Here is a 21,136-nt window from a genome sequence, read left to right on the forward strand (position 1 = left end):
CATGAAAATTTTCCTAAAGCAGTTTTGCAGCTCAAAGACAATGTAACAGTTCATAGAGACAATGAAATAAAGAAGCGTAGCTTAGTTGAATTCAATACAAAAGTAAACGCGTTATTAACAGAAGTAAGACAAACGAGCCAAGAAATAACTGATATTGATATAGAGCGAAAACCCCAGGCTGAAAAAGAAATAGTACACAAGAAACTTTGTCGAAAACAAACATCTGAGTCAAGCAATCAATCTAAACAGTCAGACTCAATAAGTTCAGTAATTCCGGTTATAACAATAAGCACTACGGAAAGTGACGAAGAAATTCTTCAACATTCAAAAGCTGGCAATGTTATCCTAAGCTTAAAATCTAATAATACGTCTAATGAAAATGAGGAAAATAAAAAACATGACAAACGGGATTCTTTGAGAAGAATCAAATGCAGTTCAAATCTTAAATCTTTGCAACGACAAAGTAGCGTAGAAAGTATAAATGATACCAAACCAATTAAAGATATATTTGGGAAAAAGGACGGGGATGGAGGACACAGATATCAATATTCGCTATAATTTCAAGATACATATATAATTTGTTGAATAATAAATAATGATTTTTCTTAAGATAAAACACTGTGTTAGAGACTTGATTTGCACACCATCAGCGAGACATGCCAATACTGCAATTAAAAAAAGTATTTAGGAAATTCATTTCTAGACGAAATACGACGATTTATAATCGTATGTCTTTAGACGCAAAAGCGATGAAATCGCGTATTTTAGCGTATTATTAAAATATCTAAATGTTTTCTATATTATATTGAAATCAGCTTGCAAGTGTTTACCAACCATGAGATATCACATAATATAAGCTTTATTTTTAAACTTTATAAACTGAATTAATTACTTTTGTGTTATTTATTGTCTCATATTAACAAATTCTGATTTTATAAAGTATGATTAGGTATATTCAGAATCCACGTCTCACTTTAATATATTTTGTTGTATTTATTTTAATATTACAAGTAAGTGAAATATGTAAACTGAACGAGGTAGCTGAACTGCGTCAATAGTAATATCAATTAACTCATATTAAATACAATTTAAAAACAAGTTGTTCTTTTTTGGCCTCAAAACCAACTACCCTAGCTACCAAAAATAGGAAATATTATATAATATTATCATTTATGCAAAAATGCAGGAACTACAAAGGTAATATTTTGTTATTTTTAACTATTTATTTTAAAAATTCAAAAATATGAGTACTAAAAACGTATGCAACTGCACATTAAAATTAGTATACACAGTAGAAGTCCAATAACCCTTTTATTTTTTACATCGTCTTAAAACTCGTCAAACAAAAAGGTATCATATTTTTAACAGTATAAACATGCCGCAACCAGATTAAAATCGCCTTTCCAATGTCTAACATAATTACAAGCGAGTCCCGATCCTGTCCTAAAATGATAATATTCCCTGAATTCGATAAAAAATAATCTCGCTAGTGGCCACTCGCCACCCCTCTCAAAGCCCGCAGCGCTAATACCTCGACATTCAGCGGCGGGACGGCGTTCGCGCAACATGGAGCGTGTGATCGCGCTTCTATTATTGTGCAGCGTCGCGCGCGCAGAAATTTTAACACCCCCGTACTTTAACTTAGCGCTTGGAAAAAAGATAACTGCAACAGCGACCTGTGGAGACGAAGGTCCCGAACTTTACTGCAAACTCGCCGGCGCCAACGCTGATCACGATGAACACGTTATTCAAGGACAGGTTAATATTTTCATTCATATTTAGTTAGACACTTTCTGCTATCAATCAATATTTTTTTAAAGGAATGCATGATGTAGTTGTACTATATAGTAATATAAATTAATATGATTTTATCGTTAGGTGTTTTTTACGTTATGATTCATGAGTAAAATATAGATAAACTCAAGGTAGTGTAGGCTCTATGCGGTACAACCCTCTAAAGAAGCCTGTCTTTATGTTCACTTAAGTCTGGAATAAAGTCTTATAAATATTCAAGTTTTATATCAATCCTTGCAAGAGCATGATTACTATAGTTTTAAAATGTTGTAAAATTATTTTGTTTCTTTATTTTAAAACTTGGATGTGATAAGGTCTATGTTTCAAAATTTTATATAGCACACACAGTAGATAGGGAGGAGGCTGATAGGGTCTTATCTTTTACGTCCTGTTGTCCCGCCATCCCATTGATAAAACATAATTTAATAGCCCGATGACAATACATAAATTCTTTACATATATTACGTAAGCTGACTCCTAATTAATGCCTCGTCAGCGACAATTTAGTTGTAACGTATTTTATTTACGCGAATAACATTCACGTATATTATAGATAAATATAATTGTGAAATTGTTAAGTCGAGGTGAATATCCGTTTTTAAATTATTATTATTATTACTATGTAGGCTAAGAATGTTGTAAATTCAATAAGCTTGAATGTTCAATTTTTTATAAAAAGATATCTAATATTCAAATTTAATTCAAGATTACGAGGTCAAAGGTTATTTATCTCCATGCCGTTACACTTTTCTTATCAAAACTTGGAAATGTGTAATTTGATAATAGCTTCCAAATGCTTAGTAGTTTCGTTATACTAGAACAAACAATATATTCTTATACTGCAAAGTTTGTTTTGCAATATTCTCTGGATCTACTAATAAGATGAAAAATATTCCTAATAAAAAGCTACATTATTTCAGTTAAAGAATGACATAGTTGATTGTCTTTTTAACCGAATTCTCAATAGCGAAAGGTTTTAATTCCACGTGATTTTTATGATCATAGCAGTCGATTATATTTTTTGTAAAAAGGAATTTATTGTATTTTCTCTTTTTCACGCGAACGAAGCATCCCAGGGAGTAGCTGGGGTTTTATCTTGCTTAGAATAAATTCAAATAAAGTAGCGATGGAAGTTTGTGTCTTTAAAATTAAATATTATTAATTACAGTTATTAATATTAAAATTAAACTACCTACTAAAACAAAATGCTGAAATTATATCTATGAACTGGGCAGGAGATAACTTATGTTGTAACTCGATAACATGTTACTGACCCATGTTGATCACGCTTTGCTATAGAAAAATCAGTGGTTTCAGATTTAGTAGGTACTAACATAATAATAGGTACACGATTCTATGTAAAAGAGAGAGAAGACGATAATTAGTTTTCAACGTCATTTACTGGGGAATGCTTTTACAGCAATTCATATGAAACCGTATACACGACGTAACATGATTCTCAATAGAATACAACACAAATTAAAACCAAGCAATTTAAAAACTCAATTTAGCTTCGTCGATATTCGGCAAAGGTCGGCAAAACTCGCCGGTTTTTATGGACATGTGGTAGCCAAATGGTTATCTCGTCTTTGAATCGCTTTTGTTTTATCCTAAAGCGGCACAATGAATCTTTTTGTTTTTTGTAGATACAGCTTTTTGTGTGTTTCCAAAATAAAGAGAAATATATTGTGTGAATAAACGGAACTGTTTGGTTTTGAATGAATCTTTTGTTACACTATCTCATTGATAGTTAATTTATGTCGTAGATACCTATGTATTGCCTACTTCTATGAATGCTTATCTAAGGAGACTCAAATACAGCCTATTTTTACACTTATGTATAGTGAGAAATAAGCAGATTTTTCAACTACATATAAATTAGACATCATAAAAAACTTCATATTACTGCTAAAAATATCTTGCGAAATCACATCTGCATGTTTCACTGACATTTATTAAGAAAAATAAGTGATCATTCTGTGCTTACCAGCCTTAAACAATTAGTGTTTTCGAAACGAACCTAGGACCTCCGGGCTAGGGCCGGGTACCTGGATCCTTGTATGATAAGATTAATACTTAGTGATGTATCTATAATTGGTAAAATACATTATAGGTTTGCGACATATGTGACTCAACAAACGAAGCAAAGAAACACCCGCCAGAATTTGCAGTCGACGGTATGGAAACGTGGTGGCAGAGTCCTCCACTATCCAGAGGCATGAAATACAACGAAGTCAATCTCACCATTGATCTGGGCCAGGTATTTGAATTTTATAATTTAAACAATTTCATTATACCTATATGATTAAATTTAATTATTGGATAAGGTTTGGTATGCTAGGCTTATTTTTAACCATAAACAAGGACCTCCCGTCCGATATGACATGTCGTGAAGGAAAACTATGACTGTTGTTTTTAGATATTTATAATATTTAAAAAGATATACTATATCTGGCATATTTATTAGCTGATTCGTTTTCTCAGGATTTATGATAACTAAATGTAACTTATTATAGAAAATAACTATGATGCATTACTACCAAGAACGATAGTACTCTGTAGTAATCCGGGACATTTGCCTCCTAAAATAGTCCATATGCTGAAAGTGCATTGACCCGAAATGACATCGCTGTTGTGTAATTGTAGACTTATATTATGTACGATGTTTATATACAATAATAATAATTTAATATGGACGCTTTTGTCATTATTAGAAATGATGTTTTAACTTGAGACTTTGAATTGAATTCCTATCGAAAGTATTACTTGCTTATAGTAAATATTGCGATGAAACCGATCGGAGATGGTGACTTTCTTAAGCTCCAAACTTTAGTAAGCTATTCAGGAGCAATGCACTATCATAAGCTTTGCGATCATAAATAAAATAAATGTCTTATAATTTCATTTCTACGCCTTCAATAAAATGTTTTCAATGAACAACGATAGACTATAAGAACACGGTGCGAAAACGCGAATCTGCTAATGCGAAAATTGAATTTCTTGCTGAGCGACGCCGAGAATAGTTACATTCAGAAAGTAATACATTTTGAACACTTTGTTTGATCATGACAATATCGACACCCGTTTGCCTTATATAAACAGATTAGCTAATTCCGCGAATATTAGCGAAAGAGACCATAATATAATTACTTTATTTACGTACTAGCTGGTGCCCGTGACATCGTCTGTGCAGGTTTAGAATAATATTTCTCCAATTGATGTAGCGTGAAAGACATATTTTATTTACTTTAAATACCAGAAGCGATAAAAGTATCAATTTTCATTTAGGAAATTTTTGTGTATTTGAAATAAATTATCAATTTTTATTGTAGTTATGGTTCACTATTTTGGCTATAGTGGCTTACACATAAGATATAGATATATACTGTGACGGGTTTTTTTGTAGGAATATTTAAGATAAACATTTCCATCATACATTACTTATGTGTAACTCTAGCAGTTTTGGCAGGTACATTTTTTCCTACTTAATATTTTGGGCAATTCACACAATATCTGTATAATAAATAGCCTATGTTTTATTCTGATATAGCAATATTAATGTAAAGTTTCATTAAAATCCATTCAGTAGTTTTTACATGAAAAACTTTCGCGTTTATAATATTAGTAGGAAAAATGTACAGGCACAGTACTTTAAATAATATATTTGGCACAAACCTAATAATCTCATACCTATGGTATTGTAAATGACATTTTCGATTTGTATGTATGTTCTAAAGTTGCAGCAAAGTTTTTTTTTACCTAGATATCGTATTATACAGAGATGCTTGTTCTGCTATGCTAGCGATGCTATTCTGCCACAGAATTTTCTTCTAACGACGTTCTAAAATATAATCGATAGACATATTTGTTGCTGCCTATATTACGAAGTAAATAAAGATACATTGTTTTGCAGGAATTCCACGTGGCGTATGTGTTTGTCCGAATGGGGAATTCACCAAGACCGGGTCTATGGGCGCTGGAAAAGTCGACGGACTATGGGAAGACATTCAAGCCTTGGCAATATTTTTCTGATTCTCCTCAGTAAGTAAACTTATTCATACAAATTTATTTATTTATTTTATACTCCTACAGCGAATTATACTAAAAACAGCGCTCAAGATGGAATACACAATATATAGAAAAAGATTTAAGCATTTAAAGAATTGGAAAAAAAGAACCATAAAAATAGAGAAATACATTTAGATAAGGTACCTAATTTGGGTGTGTTGGGTTAGGTTAGTTAGGGTGTATGTATGGGTAATCAACGCAACAAATAAATATAATATTGCTACTACATGTTATTTCTGATTAAACTTTGTAATAATTCAAATAGAGAGGCTGGTAATTTACATTTTATCAAACAGTGAACCTGCAATATTCATACCAATATTAATACACACATTAATTTATTTAGAGACTGCGAAAGATACTTCGGGAAAACAAGTCTGCAACCAATTACAAGCGACGACTCAGTAATATGTAGTACTGAGTACTCGAAGATTGTCCCATTGGAAGGAGGAGAAGTAAGTAAAATACTCTATATTCTAGAAACCTTTTCGTAATAATCTGCTGGTTGTCTATGTCTAAGGCCCCCTATGATTATGACCATTACTTTACACTTCGAAAGCGGACGCTGCGATGGGATGATGGCAAATAGAAACTCCACTTTGGAAATGAATAAAACAAAATACTCTTTAACTATAAAAGCAGTGTTGGCCTAGCAGGCATTATTAACCCTAATGCCGCACTTGCGCCTACGGTGAATTAATCCGGCATGTCTTAACCCTTAAATCACCAGCATAGACGGCTGACAAGTTACTTGTCTATAAAAATCCTATAAAGAATGATCTATATAGGGATGAAGTGCCACTGGAATTATTGTTATTATTTTTAACTTTATGAGGTTTAGGTACGTTCTACAACAAAAGCGCTAATTTGCTGCACGTAAAAGCAAATAAAATAGTGCATAGATAAAATAATAATGTTATACTGCCATTAGGCTAGTAGTAATGCATCTGTGCACCCTTGGATATTTAATCCTCCCTTGCTCTTAGGATAAACCAAAACATCGCGCTCGTCGTGGTGTCTCGTGGTGGTTTTCAAGATACAGTATGTAATTTCAGATCCCAATCTCACTGCTGAACTACCGTCCTTCGGCAAACAAGTACTTTAACTCATCAGTATTACAAGAATGGACCCGTGCGACAAACGTAAGACTTCGTCTGCTGAGAACGAAGAACTTACTGGGGCACCTTATGTCTGTGGCACGACAAGATCCCACTGTTACAAGACGAGTAAGAATTTTTATATACTCAACTAAAAGATATAGCTTGTATAATAATAAATTCGATATATTTGTGCATTGCAATCTTCACTATTAGACGACAATAAAGAGGTACCTACGATGTTTTAAATTAAAGAGAATTCAAGTTATTGACAGTCCTGCTAAAGAGCAAATGAAAAGCCAACTACGAAGTTAAACAAATACCCACTTACTTTCATAATATAAAGTCGAGTCCATAAGAAGCGAAATGATAATGTGTCATAAATATTTTATATGATTTCTGACATATAATTCTAAACACTACACAACAAATTATTTATGTCATAAATATAATAAAATGTAAAGCGGGTTGATACATGATGATTACTTTAATTATTATATTTTTAATATAATTGTATATTTTACCCTTATTAAAATGATCATTGTTTACAGTACTTCTACAGTATAAAAGACATCAGTATCGGTGGTCGCTGCATGTGCAACGGACATGCAGATACTTGTGACCCAGCTGATCCGGAAAGTGATGCAAGTATTTTGGTGTGTCGGTGTCAACACAACACTTGCGGTCCGCAGTGTGCTGCCTGTTGTCCCGGTTTCGAACAGAAGAAGTGGCGTATATCACAGAATTGGGACCGATTTTCTTGTGAACGTAAGACTTTAAATGTCTGACAATAGACAAAATAATAAGATGCCTTATAAATTCCATATTTTTGCACATATGACGATAATTAATCAAGAAATCTCTGTCTTATTATACAAATCTTACATTTTCTCCTTATATATAATTTTTTTCAAGTGCGGGGCGTTAAACACGGCTACGGTCCTTAATAGTCTGTGGCCTGTCCAGGTAGATAAATGTCAAAAATTTATGTTGACAGGTTAAATATCGTCTAGATTTTACTATTTGTATTTACTAGACTACAATAATATAAACAATGCCATTAAAAAAATATATATATAAACAATATATTAATAGACCTAGTTTCCGGTTTTTAATTCAAAAATTATTGTAGAAAATGTTAATTCTCATGTTAGTAACATATTTCTTTTGTAACAAGTGTTTATAAACTTGAATAATAGAAGATTCTCAACATATTCCTATGATTAAAACTTATAAAGTAAATGTAATAGATAATACCTACTTAGTTAGTGCAAAATTCCTCATTGCTTTTAGAAAAGAACATAAATACTGAAGTCAGATAATCCTATGAACCTTTACATACCTTCATATTAACCTGATATTATTACTGACTGACTTAACTGCAGATTTTAAGTATATATATATATATATATATATATACTTATAAAAACCGTAATATTAATCTTTTGTTTAATTAGCTTGTAATTGCCACAATCACACTACGGAATGTGAATATGACCCTGCGATTGATGAAAAAAGATTATCACTTGATATCCATGGCCGGTATGAAGGTGGAGGAGCTTGTAAAAACTGCCAGCATAATACTGAAGGCATCAACTGCAACAAATGCCAACCGACATTCTATCGCCCCTATGGGAAAAAGTGGGATGAAATTGATGTGTGCCAACGTAAGTGTTTTATTTAAAATAAGTATGGGGTCTCTATGTAGATAGTTGGGATAACTTTCCTTAATAAGGATAATGATAGTGGTTTTATGTTTTATTTTGTTTTGAAGTAGAAACTGGCACCTCCATTATTGATGCAGCACTTGTCTAATTGCTAAATACTTGGGACAATTAATTAGAGATATATCAAATTAAATCTCATTTTATTTGTAGCTTGTAACTGTGACCTCCACTATTCCACTGGTAACTGTGAGGAGGAAACAGGCCGCTGTGAATGTAGACGCGAGTTTAACCCTCCTAATTGTGACTCCTGTGCATATGGTTACTTTGACTATCCTAATTGCAAGCCATGCACTTGCAACTTAAATGGAACAGAGGGACAGCATTGTACTCCTACAGATGGTGTTGTAAGTTCAAATTATTTATTTACATGTTACACCATATTACTGTTGTTATTATAAATTAAGTTTTTTTTTTAAATTTTTACAGTGCCCCTGCAAATATAATTATGCTGGCCAATCTTGTGAGATTTGCGCTGATGGTTATTACTCACCGGAATGTAAAAGTAAGTAGCTGTTTGTCTGTAACTTGAAAATTTTGACAATTGTTTTTCAATTATAATGAAATTTATTTTCTCATATTTGTTGAAATAAATAGACAATAACTGAAACTTTCCTACATATTAAGAATATATTAGAATCAATTTTACTAAATGGGGAAAATGTTATTGTTCTTTCTTTCAGACTGTGAATGTAATACTGTCGGATCAGTCTCACAAGTGTGCGACAAGGACTCTGGCAACTGTACATGTAAAAGCAAATATAGTGGACGAACTTGCAACCAATGTGAAGCTGGCTATTACAACTATCCAACATGTAAACGTGAGTATAACTTTGAATTTATAGACATTGTTTTCAGTATTCAAATTTTGTGTCAAGAGGAAATAGTAGTTACAGTTTGTTAGTTAACAACTATAAGATAGTGTCTGTTGATATATAAGAAAATTTTGAAATTATAGGTTTGATTACCGTTGAAACTTTAGTTGTCTAGTATACAAAGCTAGTATATTATACTATATAGCTTTTCCAAAAATTATCTCCGGTTCTTAAAGAAGTACAAAATCTCGAACAACTTCAAATTGTTGACTTTTCGATTAAGAGATTTCAAACAAATTTTAATGCTCCTTTTATATTTAGATTGTAATTGTGACACAAGTGGGACTCAACCTAATATATGTGACGACGTTACTGGTCAATGCATCTGCAAAGTTGGTTTTGGGGGCGCTCGTTGCGACCAATGTTTGTCAGGGTAAGATGAACAATATTGTGTTATAAAATGTATATTAATAAGTTAAATGTATTTTAATATGTATTATATTTAGATAAGTAGAGCAGTGTTGGCCTAGCGGCTTCAGCGTGCGACTCTCATACGTCTTGAGGTCGTAGGTTCGATCCCCGGCTGTGCACCAATGGACTTTCTTTCTATGTGCGCATTTAACATTTGCTCGAACGGTGAAGGAAAACATCGTGAGGAAACCGACATGTCTTAGACCCAAAAAGTCAACGGCGTGTATCAGGCACTGGAGGCTGATCACCTACTTGCCTATTAGATTTAAAAAATGATCATGAAACAGCTTCAGAAATCTGAGGCCAAGACCTAAAGAGGTTGTAGCGCCACTGATTTATTTTTGTATATTTATATACCAATAGCAGAACCCCTACTTTGAACATGTACCAATTTTTTTTTAGCATTTCCAAGATGTATAAAACCTTCAAACTGTTTTATTAATTATTTATATAATTAAGCCTGGATTTTCACGGGTAAAGGCAAAACATATCTCGCAAATCTATCAAAGAAAATTCGGTTAAAAACTGGCCAATTAATAGTATCATTAGGCAGTGAAGTGAACACATTTCTCTCTACCTTTTTATAATATTAATATAAGATTCCACATTGTCTCAAGGTTCTACATGGAGGTTAAAGGCCGCGAGCGGTCATGCGTGCCTTGTAACTGTTCGACCACCGGATCTTCTTCAACCAGCTGTTCGGCGGATGGAAAATGCAACTGTCTTGTCAACTTTGGAGGAAAACAATGTGAGCAATGCTCGCCCGGATACTACAAATACCCGGATTGTCTTTGTAAGTTAATATTTTATTTACTAATTAAAAAGTTAATTTCAACTATTTAGCTTAATCAACTCATTGAAATATAGATATACTTTAGACTTATTATTATCTATTTATATACCATTTCTAGAAATAAAAAGAAATAACAATAAAATCTAATTGTACACCTTTCAACAGGCCGGCCAACACAGCATGTTTTTATACTTAATAACTATTAGAAACATTATTTACAGTATTATCTTAGGGTAAATGTTTATATTTTACTTCATATAATTTCGGTTCATCTTAAATATGTAATTAAAAATATAATTTAACATTTCCAGCCTGCAATTGTGATGAATCCGGAATGATTGGTTCAACGTGTGACGACAACGGTCAGTGTCATTGCAAATCCAACTTCGATGGCACGAAATGTGAAAAATGTAAAGAGCAATTCTACAACTACCCAGCTTGCGAAGAATGCAATTGCGATCCTAGAGGAGTCATTGCTTCATTTTCCGGTACGTAGCAAGAATTAAAAAATACACAGTGTTTATCACTAACGAAATTAATATAATTTTTATGGTACTTCAAAATATTTAAGAAAATTTCTAATTACTGAATATTTCTAGTCAGATATTTTTGATATATCAATATCTTGTTGGGAATCATTTGGCCAGACATTATTAAAATTACAATTTTGTATATTTTATACCGACATTTTTTTATAGGTTGTGGCTCAGTTCCCGCGGGAGAGTTATGCCAATGCAAGGACCGTGTACAAGGACGCATTTGTAACGATTGTAAAGCTCTTTTCTGGAATCTCCAAGAATATAATCCGTATGGATGTGAAGGTATTTGAGTACGCACACACAGACACATGAAAAAACGATCTAAGATCGTTTTACGATTCCGTCTAGTTTTCTTGATAAGAATTTTATTTAACACCAAATTTTCTCAGCTGGCAAAGCTTCACATACACATGTATATAAAAAAACAAAATCGGCATATTAGTCTAAGATCCCGATTTAAAACGACCTTCACCGAGATGCTTTTTCGCAGGCAACCTATACCACCGTGTTCAGAATAAAATAATCTTTAATTTCATTCAATAAACAGACCGTTGCAAAATGCTAGTACAGATTTACCTGTTTATACCTGGCAACCCGATAGTTGTGACCGGAAAAGAATAGGCAACCTAACGTTTGCATATTCTATGGGCTTCATACTTTCGATTGGTACAGAATTTATCTAATAATCATACTGGTGAAATATTTAAAAAAATATTTTTTTTAAATTATTAATTCAACATACTCTGGACTGAAATTTGCTAGGCAACCCATATGGATTATATTTATTGACATATTAAATTAAATATAAAATACGTTTCATTAAATAAGCATCTCGGTGAAGGTCGTTTTATAGATTTAGATCATATACTATATACAAATTCAGAATATTTTTTTGATATATTTTTAATAATTTAAGAATGCGACTGCAATTTGGCCGGTACATTGGGAGGTTTGGGCGCTTGTAACACTCGTAGTGGGCAGTGTACTTGTAAAATGCACGTTGGCGACAGACAATGTGACGTATGCCAGGATGGATTTTACAGCTTACAGACGCATGATCTCTTCGGATGTACTGGTAAGTCATTCATGTTCTTCTTTAAATTATGATTTTTGTTAATGAAATATTGTGGACAGTAAATAAGTAATTTAATGTTTTGTAAATTGGCACTTTTTGTACTAATTTTGAACAACTTCGTAAGTAAAAAAACATGCTATTAAAATGACATATTTTATGTGTATGAAAGCTATTTTATATTTTAAGAGAAATAATACGACAATAAAATTTGTATAACAAATAATGCGTCAAACAATTTTCTAAGTAAACGGTTCCTGGTTCATCGGTGCTTTAAATAATAGACGACTTTTTTTACTATATATTAACCAATCACGTCTAAAAATATACTAAGTACGAAATAATTAAAAGTGTGTAGAAATGAAACGAATCCTAAATAAATGTAATGTAAATGTTAAAGAGAGTGCCAGCATCTGGCTATACTCTCGGAGCGTAAATGCGACGATTTATGAAATCGCCACGCTTATACAAAGAAAGTCTGAGTGAGCAAAATGAACAGCCTTGGCTCGTACAAGCTTATAACTAGACAATAATTATACTTTTATAGATTTTCTGATAATCCACAAATATTTATATTCTTTGATATTTCTTAATAGCTTGCGACTGCGACATCGGTGGTTCGATTGATAACAACTGTGATAAAACCACTGGGCAGTGTCGTTGCCACTCTCGCGTAGAGGGCAGACGTTGTGACCGTCCAATTAGAGCTCACTACTTCCCAACATTGCATCAATTCCAGTACGAAATAGAGGAAGGGCTCACTCAATCTGGGCCAGTAAGATATAGGAACTCGGAAGATGTCTTCCCGGGCTACTCGTGGAAGGGATATGTTGTTTTCTCATTGCTACAGGTATTTTTTTCAGTTTAAAAAAAGGATTATAAAATAATCTTATATATGGGAGCATTGGCGTTACTGTCAGCTGTATGTATTATTAAAGCATGTCAAGGGGCTTATAAATTAATAATGTTAAAGACCAAGACTGTTAATTAGTAATATTTGATTTGCCATTATTGCTAGAAACTAAAAACTATGACGTCAGCAATGTTCAATCCGCCATGTTTTGTTGATTCAGCTCGTGCTTCCTGTTTTTTGCTTACTCATATGTTCTCTTGTTAAGATTCTCATTGTTGCTTGAAAATATAAAATTCCTAAGCACCTTTCTTCTTTTCTTCAAGTAAAATCCACGGTCTTTCTCAGTCATGTAGTTGCCCTTGTTGTAGTTGTCATTGTATCCTACTTTATTCTTCGTTGTATATAATCTACATACGAAAAAATTTACATAGAGATATGTAGGTATATAACTTCTAGTAATCTTCATCAAACTTCAAAACATTTCCTTAATGACATAAAAATCTAATATCATTGATAATTAGTTAGTATGTATCTCAATTCATCATGGTAATGTTCAATTTTAAACTTACTATTTATCACCAAGGAGATTCCTCATGGCCTTTAAATTTGTATTATTATAGTTCTTAATTTGTTAGTGTTAAGGAGTTATAGTTGAGAATTGATCACTAATTGATTGAGGGTCTTGAAATTAAATAAATTGCAATAATAACACGTGCGAATCGTATGGCACTTAGAGTAGTGGTCAGTGGACTGTATATACATATTTGGACAGTTAGCATTTGCGCTATTTGATTCGATATATTATTTCTTGCTTGCTATAAATTTTGTCATAAATATAGGTGTTTTATAAGCACAAGAACAGCTTTTAAGTAATTATTTTGTTACAGAATGAAGTAATTACCGTAGCACATATTGACAAGTCCTCGCTTTACCGTATTGTGTTAAAATACGCGAATCCCTTACGGGATCCCGTCACAGCCACCATTATTATAACACCTGAGAGTGTCGTGGAGACGCAGCAGAGGTACTATCAATTAATAATACTTTAGTACTAAAAAATATATTTAATATTAATTCTAACAAACTTAAAGCTCTACATATAAACTTATTCTTACCCTTTTTAATTATGTAAAAACCAAAACTGAATAAACTAATGTTCCTCGACTCATACATGTCAAGTCAAAGTCTGTAAAACGTCGAAAATACTCGACTGTTTTGCGTTGTAATGTTTCTTTCCATATAAAGTCGCTGTATATAGTTTACTCTGTAATACAAAAAAAATGTATCCAAAATATCTGTGGTCATAGATCAGACAATGATAAGTACATTCATTCATATATCGAGTGTTTCATAATTGAATAGTGCCTTCAAGATTTCTTAATAATTTAATTGCTTGTCCTGTAAAGTAATGAAATTGCATTTAACATATTCTGACCTATGGCCACAGACATATTCTTATAAGCGCCTTGGCTAAAACAATAACGCAATGATGTAAGAGTAAAGGTAGCGGGAAGACTGTTTTATAGTAACGGTTTTTATACACACGCTTAACGCTATATCTGTATATATCTGTGTTCCAAACAATTTTAAATACAATTAATATATTTACAGGTTTAATGTATATCTACGGCCAACAACCCAACCGCAACTTATGACCGTACAATTGGAGAAAGGAAACGCTCCGGCGCCATTCGTAATGAACGCAGGAAATTGGACTGTCACTATTAAAACTACAAAGGAGATTATGATTGTGAGTAATTTTGATATACATTTGTATGTTATAATCCGATTAAAACAAAAAGCTTAGCTTGTATTCACTGAATTTGATTTCCCAATAGTACGTAGAGATCTTTTGTTAAGACAGACAAGGATAGCAATACACGAAACTTCTTCAGTGCCTTCTTCACTTCTAAAGGTGACGTTAGTCGTGCCACACAATTTCCTCCACTCTTCCCTGTCTTTGGCAAGGATACACGATACAATAGAATACGATTAATATGACTTATTTTTCAGGATTACTTTGTCCTCGTTCCTGAAGCTTATTACGAAGCGACAGTTCTAGTTAAAGTAGTTGACAAGCCCTGTATTATTGGAGACAAGAAACTGTGCAGACATTTTGCTTACCCCAGCCTTAGTGGGAGACCCACTGGTGACGTTACGACTTTGGTGACACCAGTAAATGAATATATCAATGACCTTGATGTGAGTAAAATTTTATATCTAGAGTTTCTTTTCATTATAAATTATTTCATAACATAAACATAACGGTGTCATAGTATTTTTTTCTTTGAAATAAATTTTGATTTATAAATTTCATATTAAAGATTGTTTTGTAGTAAGACTTTAAAGTGTCTAGCGATGCATACCTAAGTCGTTTCTAACTATCAAAGAGGTATATAAAGATAAAAAATCAACTTTCCACCATTACTATTATAATCTCTTTACAGCAACTAAAAGAGTACAACGCCGGACCAAATGATATACCGCTATTGAACGATGCTCAGAGCGAGCTTCAATTCAATCTGAAGATAGACCCAAGTGGTCCTTACATTCTAATAATCGAATACGTCACACCAGTAAACAAAATCGCGTTGACAACTATCACACAATCCAACGACGACTCATACAAATTCTCGCCAAAGGGAATAGTGGCCATTAAATTCAAGTCCGGAGATGGTCAGGAGTCATACGCTTTAGCCAATTTAAATGATTGTCCGTTCACATCACCCTGTAGACAGGTTATTTTGGATGACCTCTCGAAGATAAATGTGTTTAATGTTCAAGATGCTAATAATGTTGTGTACATAGATGTGAGTATTTTGTTCATTTATTCTATCGTTCGTCTATGCTGTGGACTTTTAAAGTACATATGTGTTGTGCACTCTTGGGGCAAAAGGCATAAAGATTTAGGCTGAATTTAGTCTCACGCTCACCGTCAGCGCTCATAGATCAGCGCGTAGTTCGTCAGCGCTGACGCTCAGCGTGGTTCGTTTTAGTATCGTACTGACCGCCTTACTCGACCTGTATCCACTTCGCGATTTGTCATGTCTGTACACGCTGACAACGTCCGTTCGACACTACAACGCTCACTGAAAGCAGAGGCGCTCTAGCGATCGTCAGCGCTGACAGCTACGCGGCGCCGACGCGCGATGCGTACGGCCGCGCAGCCGTCGGCGCTGACCACCGTGCGCGCTGATAGCTACGCGTCATTCAAAAACGCTTCCTAGAAGTTCCTATATCTCGACCATCAGCGCCGACGGTGCGCGTGCGGTCGGCGTGACACTAAATTCAGCCTTAATGTAAAATTGTTAAAATAACGTATATTTGCTAAGGATATAGTTGAGGTTTAATGCTTAATTTAGTCTGAATTACTTTTGAAATCATAATATAAATCGACGGACCAATGTTGTTGGTTTAAATTTTAAATATGTAAGTATTATTTATTTAGTTAGTCATATCCTTTAGAGATTATGTTTATTCAATATTATGGAATAATTTTAGGGTGATATCGGTACGTTAGCGGGTATTAAGTCAATAGTTGCCATACCAGAGGCTGAATGGCACTTGGACTACATAACCCCGCGCCCATATTGTCTAAGACGCGAAGGGAAATGCGTGCCTGCTGTGTTCTCTGCTGCTGTTGACTCTAAAAAGGTATCTTAAATTTTTCAATTTGTCTAGGCATGTGAACCGAAATTACATTTAAATGCACTGAAATACTAATTTAATTTTTTATGTTGCTGTCTAAGTATGTTTTTCTCACTCTGTATCTAATCTGTGTCTTGGGCTCCGAAACGAGTAATTTCCAGCGCTCTCTGTGCTGTGCCACTTCCCGCTATTTTCATTCAGTTGTAGCTAGCAGTTACTGTGGTATGCTTCACTGCCCGATCATACCCATTAAGCGCTCCCCAACCAAAGTAGTCCACGTTTACAAGAGTAAACCCCAAGATAACATTGTAACAATCCGGTGTTTAAATGTAATTAAGAATTTCTTATTTGTTTTTTGCACCAGGAGATTATAAAAAATACTAGCTGTAAAATTATTATTTATTGCTAAACTAAAATAAAGAGTGCTTAGAGTAAGATTTAGCAACGAGAGACAACAACAGGGCTAGTTGCTAAAATTCGTCGTTGGGGAACGTTTACTAACTTTTGACTACCTCCCTGCTAAATTTCATCTTTGTACGACAAGTTTTCAATATTTAGTGATGAGTGATTTTGCTTCTATATAAATAGGTTATGACTTAAAATTTACCAATGAAATTAAAAAAAAACAAATTGAGTCTAACATCTTCGGTGTTTAGACAACACAAATTATTGTATGTTAATATGTGAAATTGTTTTATCTATTGATTTGAAGGTTGAAATCGAGTCTGGACTGGGAGGCGACCGTGAAACCCGTCCACAAATTCTTGACAACTCCACCGTTGTCGTATATTTGACGTCTGAATCAGAACCCATCAAAATTGAATCTAAAGTTCCGAAGCCAGGGGATTATATATTTGTTGTACACTATTATCAACCAAATCATCCAGGTACATATTCAAACCAACCGATGAACACTACTTTATAAAAAATAAAATAAAAATATACGTAACTGTATAAAAAATAATGTAATTCATTCGGCTACGACCCTTTACATGAAAATAGCCTATTATGAACCTTACCTTTATAAAACTTAAAAATAAAATCATCAACAACTCAAATTAATGTTATGTAACATACACTTGTCTTGTTAAATAAGATAACTCAAACTCAAACTCAAAATATCTTTATTCAAGTAGGTAACTAAGTACACTTTTGAATAGTCAAGTTAAATTAATCGTAAATTTACATTTACTACCAGTTCGCAAGTCAAGGGCGTAGAGCGGGTAAGAAGAACTGGCAAGAAACTTTCCGCCACTCTTTTTAATCGCCAAGTATTGTCATACAAATTGTTTGAACTGGAGCACCTTAATCTCATGTGTATATATATATATATATTATATCTAGTCTTGCCGTAAATACTGAAAAAAAGGTGCGTGTACGGAGTAAGAGTCATTTCAAAAATTCTATTGCAAATAACTTTCATTACTTTTACATTGTGTTAGTTTAATAAATAAATATAAAACAATTTAAAATATAAAAAGCTTATTCGAAGTGGTCTCCATTTGGCTGCAAGACAGTCCTTTAAACATTGAAGCTAGTTATCAATAGAAGCACGCAATCTTTCCATGGGAAAATTCTTCTCTGCCAATCGTACGGATTGTTTTAGTGACTCCAAATTAAAAGCACGCCGTAGTCTCTAAAACTGACCACAAATGATAATCCAGCGGATTAAGATCGGGACTAGACAACGCAGTTTTCAGCTCTGATGAAGTCCGAAACGTTCGTTTCCAACCTAGACTGCGTAGACCGAGCTTTATGACCCGGCGCCGAGTCTTGCTGGAAGGACCATTCTTAGTTATTGAAAGGGCTACACCGCCTTCTCAAGAAGGGTATCTTGATACACTTGTACCGATGTTTTGATACATTTTTCACAGAAGTATGGCTCAGTGACTCCTTCATAGCTAATACTCTACGGAACCATCAATGAACTCGGATAGTGACTTCGTTGCATAAATAAATACGGACATTTTGTTTGTTAAAATGTTGCTCAATTGTAAAAATTTACTCATCGTTTTAACTAAATTTTTCTGTGACCTCCATTTGCGTACCGCTTCAGTATTTGTTTCGATTCGAGGTGGTACCCTTTTATTTTTTAAATTATCAGTTAAGAAATGACCAAGTACATCTCTTATAGGCTACAAGTCCTAAGTCATCTTTTAAAATACGCGACAGGTTCTAGGTGTTATCTCTCGAGATAAAATCTTTTGCTTTCGGACAGGATTTCTTCGAATTCTTTCCCTTAATTGCTTAAAGGTGGTCACTTTCTACGAACGCTACGTGGACGTCTAGATCTTTTTCTGTCACAGAGGTCTCATTGTAGCTATGAATAGCCCGGTACACAAATAACTTACTAATACCAAGCGTATGGAGAGTTTTGAAAATTGCATATGGCTCCATACCTATTTTGTGTAAAGCAATCGCAGCGATTCGGTTCTCTTTATCACCCCACTCCATTTTAATATCGCAAAATATTGTACAACGTATTTTCTCCAAAATTAGAAAAATAGATGCACAATCATATTATAAAAATGACAGATTCCAAATTCAAATGTAATATTTTGTTTATTTTTAATTCTAACAGTATTTATGGCCAGACTAAGTATATATAGTATATATATGTATATATGTATCTATATATATACGTCAGATGTTATTAGTTTGAATTTTCATTAACAAAAAAATATTTATTTTTATTGACAGAAAGTGCAATTGATGTATCATTGACGACTGAAGGTCAAATCTTCGAAGCATCAGTACCAGTTGAACATTGCCCCTCTAACTCTGGTTGCAGAGCGTTACTAACATTAGCCGATGGAAACAAGCAATTCCCGATTAATGAAAACTTTACTTTACAATTTAAGGTTAGTGTCTTGGTGACATTTAGTTTTTTATTATTTTTATTCACAGATGGCGTTGTAATTATTGTAATTGTTAAGGACGCAATAGCGATACCATTCCAGAACGTTTATAGACGGTATATAAGGTTTTATATACGATTTAGGATTCACTTTGCTAGAGAATTTCCTGTAGTGGAGTTGACTACAGGAGAAGTTTAATTTGTATTTCATGTAAAAGTGATTGAGAAGTGTCTACTGGCCTTCCATTATTATACTTTCATGTCTGATTCCGTAAGTCAAGTTATTTTATTATATTTTTTAAAATTAGAAATATTTGAGAATTTATTTTTCAAAATGTTTCAAAATTCCATTGTTACTTTTTTTCGGAAATTGAGTATTTGTGTTAACTATGAACTAGTTAAAATGCATTTTTAAATCAACGTTAATTAATTTATTTTATTTTAAAATGTAATTAAATTGTAATCTTCATACTTTCCCAGAAAATTTTGATAAAAGGTTGAAATAAACTTGTTCGTTCATGCGTAATAGAATAATCATTATTTTAATAATTAATATTTTTTATTGTATTAAAGTACCAATTCAATTCATATAACTCTTACTCTTTTTTAGAGAATATCAAACGGTTTCTTTCAAAAAATGTCTTTCCTTTTTTTTAACCAATTGATTTAAGAGCCAGTTCTTCGTCTTTTTAATATTTGCGGTTCTAGAATTTCTCTATCAAAGAAACTTGTTTTTGCCATGTCACTGCTAAGCGATATCTTCCAGGCAACCCTAATTAAAGAAAATAATTGTGAAGAAGTGCAAAAGTGCCAAACCCTATTTATATTTATTTATTAACAATTCGTTGAAAGTATACAGAAATATTGTACATTTAAATAATTAAATAAAAAGGAAAGCAACTGCCGGCCTTATCCAGGCAACAAAGAGTAAAATCAATGAAATCTTAATATTAAAATAAAAACAACTAAAAACGTATTAAAACAGAAATATAAAGTAATTGAAGATAAAAACATGATTATGAAATTTTCATAAACATTTCATCACTTTTAAATAAAATATACTATTTTCAAGCTTTATATGTTCTTGTGTATGCGAATTATTTAATGTTTCACAAAGATCAATCATTAATTTAGAATCTCAAATTTGGTGTTGATTGATGTACAGGGGCAGTTATTACTGGATACCTTCTGATTTCTTTTTCAATTCGACGAAAGACAAGTCTTCATGCCGAATAATAATGTGTGTCGCATGTTAATTAACTTAAAATATCATGTTACTGGAAAAAAGAAAAAAATTAATAAGTTACTGTCGAGTTCCAGAAAAATCATAATTTGTTAAAATACCGAGAATCACGCTATAATATATGTTATTTGCTGCTGACCTAAAGAAATGATAAAATACATA

The 21,136-nt window shown here is 33.0% G+C and overlaps 1 protein-coding gene across 1 annotated transcript in view; it reads left to right on the plus strand.

Annotated features, from left to right (window-relative positions):
• Positions 1-1,530: 1,530 nt before the first annotated feature.
• Positions 1,531-21,136, plus strand: part of LOC125062350 (laminin subunit alpha) — a 54,251-nt gene continuing 34,645 nt past the window's right edge. Inside the window, exons 1-23 of the mRNA XM_047668198.1 lie at positions 1,531-1,758; positions 3,908-4,054; positions 5,708-5,835; positions 6,209-6,317; positions 6,918-7,088; positions 7,511-7,727; positions 8,417-8,626; positions 8,837-9,030; positions 9,113-9,188; positions 9,367-9,504; positions 9,820-9,931; positions 10,587-10,762; positions 11,074-11,250; positions 11,461-11,583; positions 12,218-12,376; positions 12,970-13,223; positions 14,114-14,250; positions 14,838-14,976; positions 15,240-15,428; positions 15,674-16,036; positions 16,728-16,880; positions 17,587-17,761; positions 19,575-19,735. Coding sequence (XP_047524154.1) covers positions 1,567-1,758; positions 3,908-4,054; positions 5,708-5,835; positions 6,209-6,317; positions 6,918-7,088; positions 7,511-7,727; positions 8,417-8,626; positions 8,837-9,030; positions 9,113-9,188; positions 9,367-9,504; positions 9,820-9,931; positions 10,587-10,762; positions 11,074-11,250; positions 11,461-11,583; positions 12,218-12,376; positions 12,970-13,223; positions 14,114-14,250; positions 14,838-14,976; positions 15,240-15,428; positions 15,674-16,036; positions 16,728-16,880; positions 17,587-17,761; positions 19,575-19,735 — 3,900 coding nt within the window. The 5' untranslated portion in view covers positions 1,531-1,566. The remainder of the gene's footprint in view (positions 1,759-3,907; positions 4,055-5,707; positions 5,836-6,208; positions 6,318-6,917; positions 7,089-7,510; positions 7,728-8,416; positions 8,627-8,836; positions 9,031-9,112; positions 9,189-9,366; positions 9,505-9,819; positions 9,932-10,586; positions 10,763-11,073; positions 11,251-11,460; positions 11,584-12,217; positions 12,377-12,969; positions 13,224-14,113; positions 14,251-14,837; positions 14,977-15,239; positions 15,429-15,673; positions 16,037-16,727; positions 16,881-17,586; positions 17,762-19,574; positions 19,736-21,136) is intronic.

The sequence above is a fragment of the Pieris napi genome, chromosome Z (assembly GCF_905475465.1).
Source record: "Pieris napi chromosome Z, ilPieNapi1.2, whole genome shotgun sequence".
Taxonomy (NCBI): domain Eukaryota; kingdom Metazoa; phylum Arthropoda; class Insecta; order Lepidoptera; family Pieridae; genus Pieris; species Pieris napi.